General features: G+C 44.2%; 1 protein-coding gene across 1 annotated transcript; it reads left to right on the top strand.

The window, feature by feature from the left end:
* The first annotated feature begins 550 nt into the window (after positions 1–550).
* LOC133287676 (uncharacterized) lies at positions 551–1,462 on the top strand. The gene has a single exon (XM_061485333.1). It carries the CDS (start codon positions 551–553, stop codon positions 1,460–1,462), a length of 912 nt encoding a protein of 303 aa, XP_061341317.1.
* Positions 1,463–3,110: the final 1,648 nt, after the last annotated feature.

Raw genomic sequence — 3,110 nt, forward strand, 5'->3', positions numbered from 1 at the left:
GGAAGAAGGCAATACTCAGAAGAGAGATTATTGGAGAGGAACGTGCCACATGATTGGGGGAGGTGGAGAGGTTCTGTATCTCCCTTTCCTGATTATATTCCATTATCACCTCCACCCGAGACTGGGAATAGGAGGACAGAAGTTTGAAGAGGGCAAGGATCTCAGATATCCAGAAGTCTCAGGGGGAAGGACGTGGAGTAAACCGGAGGGTAGAAGAAGAAGTTTATGAGGCAAATGTCAGAGACGCAAGAAGAGGACGTAGGCGTCAAGACAAAGATGATGAGTAACCTCGTGCGGATGCTTGGGTAGATGAGCAATGACAAGAAGGTTGTCAGTATTACGCTCGCCATAGGGGGTAGGGGCGAAGTCAGAGACGCTATAAAGAAACTGATGAGAGGAGGAGGATAGATGGAGGAAGACGGTATATTTATTACAGAGATGATTTTCCACAAGATGAGGAGGAGTACTATTATGCACCAAGAACCCGGTTCAGAGAGGAGAGTGGCAATCAGTAGAGAATTATAGTCCTCGTGGCTGTGAAGGACAGATGATGAGACAAGAAGGACCAAGCTGGAATGAGCAGACGAGAAGATTAACACAACAGATGCCGCAGGAGATTCGAGAGCTGCCTGGTGGTCAGGGTCCTTCAGGAACCTCTTTATCTTGGAGATTGAGGGCGGAGCCTATTCCGAGTTGGTTCAAACAACCGACTGATATGAAAGCTTATGATGGAAGCTCAGACCCAAAGGAGTTTGTAACCGTTTTTCGGGCAACAATGTCATTATGCGGAGAATCAGACTCTTTGTTATGTCGGACATTTCCAGTTTTCCTAAGGAAGCAGGCGTTAGAATGGTTTACAGGTCTGCCAGTCAATTCCATTGACAGTTGGGCTGATTTATCTCATCGTTTCATACAGCAGTTTGCTCATTGTGGACCCCAACCAAAAACCACACAAAATTTATGTGGAGTGAGACAAAAGCCAGGAGAAAAGGTTAGAGAATATTATGAACGGTTTCAAGCAGAAGCTAGACAAGTGAAGGGGAAGGAGAATCAGACGTATTTGCTGTTATTTACCACCGGGTTACAACCGGGCGGGTTGGCGGATACTTTAGCGAAAAAAGGACCGGCTACAAAGGAAGAGTTGATGGAAAAGATTCGGAAGTACATTGATTTGGAAGTATTCAGATCTTCTCAGAGGCAAATTGAACAAGGGTTTAGAGAGGCTACATTTAGGAGGTCGGACAAGCCCGCTGGAAGAAGACAATTTGACGAAAGGCGACCTCGGGTAGTAGGGGAAAGATTTAGAGAAACATATAAGAGAGATTTCACACCATTAAATACGTCCAGAGCCCAGATATTGAAGGAGGTAATGTCTACAGAAATGCAAAATGTTCCACGGCCTCCGCCGATTCGGTCGAGTTATGCACAAGCAGATAAAACGAAATTGTGTAAATGTTATTGAAAGGTTGATTCAATAAGGGAAACTACAAAAATATGTAAGAAGAGGAGAAGGAGATGGGTGTAAGGAAGATAAGCTCCAGCGACTAGACTGAAGTCGCAGCCCGCCTGGGGGAAGGAACAGGGAGGCTAACAGAAATCAAAAAGCAGCAAGTCAACCATCTCTGAGTCGAGTTCCAGTTGGGCATAGTTGCACTATAGCTGGGGGGCGAGCAAGAGGAGGAGAATCTGGGAATGCCCGGAAAAAGCACTTAAAGATGTGTATGGCCATTTCAGAGAAACTGTGTTTTAAAGAAGAGCGCAAGAAGACCGGCAAGCAGGTAGTGTTTGAGGATTTAGACGATGAGATACTAGACCCGGAGCATGATGATCCCTTAATGATTTCGGGATTGTTGGCAAACTATCAAGTGGATAGAATGTTAGTAGATCCAGGAAGTTCAGTGGATATTATATTTTGGGATGCTTTTAGAAGAATGAACTTAGATTATGATCAGTTGGAGCCGTGTGGAGCTGATTTATTAGCATTTACAGGAGACAAGATTAAACCTTTGGAATACATTCCATTGAGGTTAACATTGGGGACCGCCCCTACACACAAGACAGTCACTTTGTTGTTTGCGGTAGTGGATCTGGGTTCCGCGTATAATATTATCTTGGGCAGACCATTCATGAAAAAATTCAAAATCTTTTTGTCAATTGATCAGTTGGCAATGAAATTTGTAGCTAAGGATGACAAGCTGGCAACGATAAAGGCGGATCAGGTAATGGCAAGAAGTTGTTATAATATGAGTTTGAGGATTTCACACGAAAGTAAGAATGAGCGAGTAACGATAGGAGATGAGGCAAAAGAGAAGACAGAAGCACAAAAGGAAGTAGATGAAAAGAAAGAGGAGCAAGTAATGGTAGTCGGGATGGATCCCCGGGTAGAAAATAAAGTGGAGAGACTGGAGCCCGTGGGGACCATGGAAGAGGTTCAGTTAGGAGCAGGTAAGGAGCAAGTTACTAAAATGGGTTCCGAGTTGGAACCTGATGTGAGGGCTAGCGTGAAAGAATTATTGCAAAAGAATGCTGATCTTTTCGCATGGAAACCTTCTGATATGCCCGGGATGGACCCTGCGTTATCTTGTCATCGTTTGGCAATAATTCCTGGAGCGAAGCCGGTGGCCCAGAAGAAAAGGAGATTCTGTGCGGAAAGGAGGAAGGCGATTGAGGAAAAAACCAAGGAGTTGTTGGAAGCAGGGTTCATTAGAGAACTAGAGTATGCCACATGGTTAGCCAATCCCGTGTTGATTAAGAAGCCGGATGGGAGATGGAGGATGTGTACGGATTACACGGATTTGAATAAAGTTTGTCCTAAAGACCCATTTCTGTTACCCAGTATCGATCATTTGGTAGATAAGGCATCAGGATATAAAGTGTTGTCGTTCATGGATGCATATTCTGGGTACAATCAGATACCATTATGGAAAGAAGACCAGGAGAAGACAACATTTGTAACAGAAAATGATGTGTATTGTTACAATGTCATGCCGTTTGGGCTAAAGAACGCATGGGCAACTTATATGAGGATGATGAACAAAGTGTTTAAGGAACAGATGGGAAGAATGTTAGAGGTGTACATGGATGACATGATTGTGAAGTCGGAAGATGGT

Source organism: Gastrolobium bilobum, unplaced genomic scaffold, assembly GCF_033153095.1.
Source record: "Gastrolobium bilobum isolate Gb01-03AN ecotype WA unplaced genomic scaffold, APGP_CSIRO_Gbil_v1 utg19962, whole genome shotgun sequence".
NCBI lineage: Eukaryota > Viridiplantae > Streptophyta > Magnoliopsida > Fabales > Fabaceae > Gastrolobium > Gastrolobium bilobum.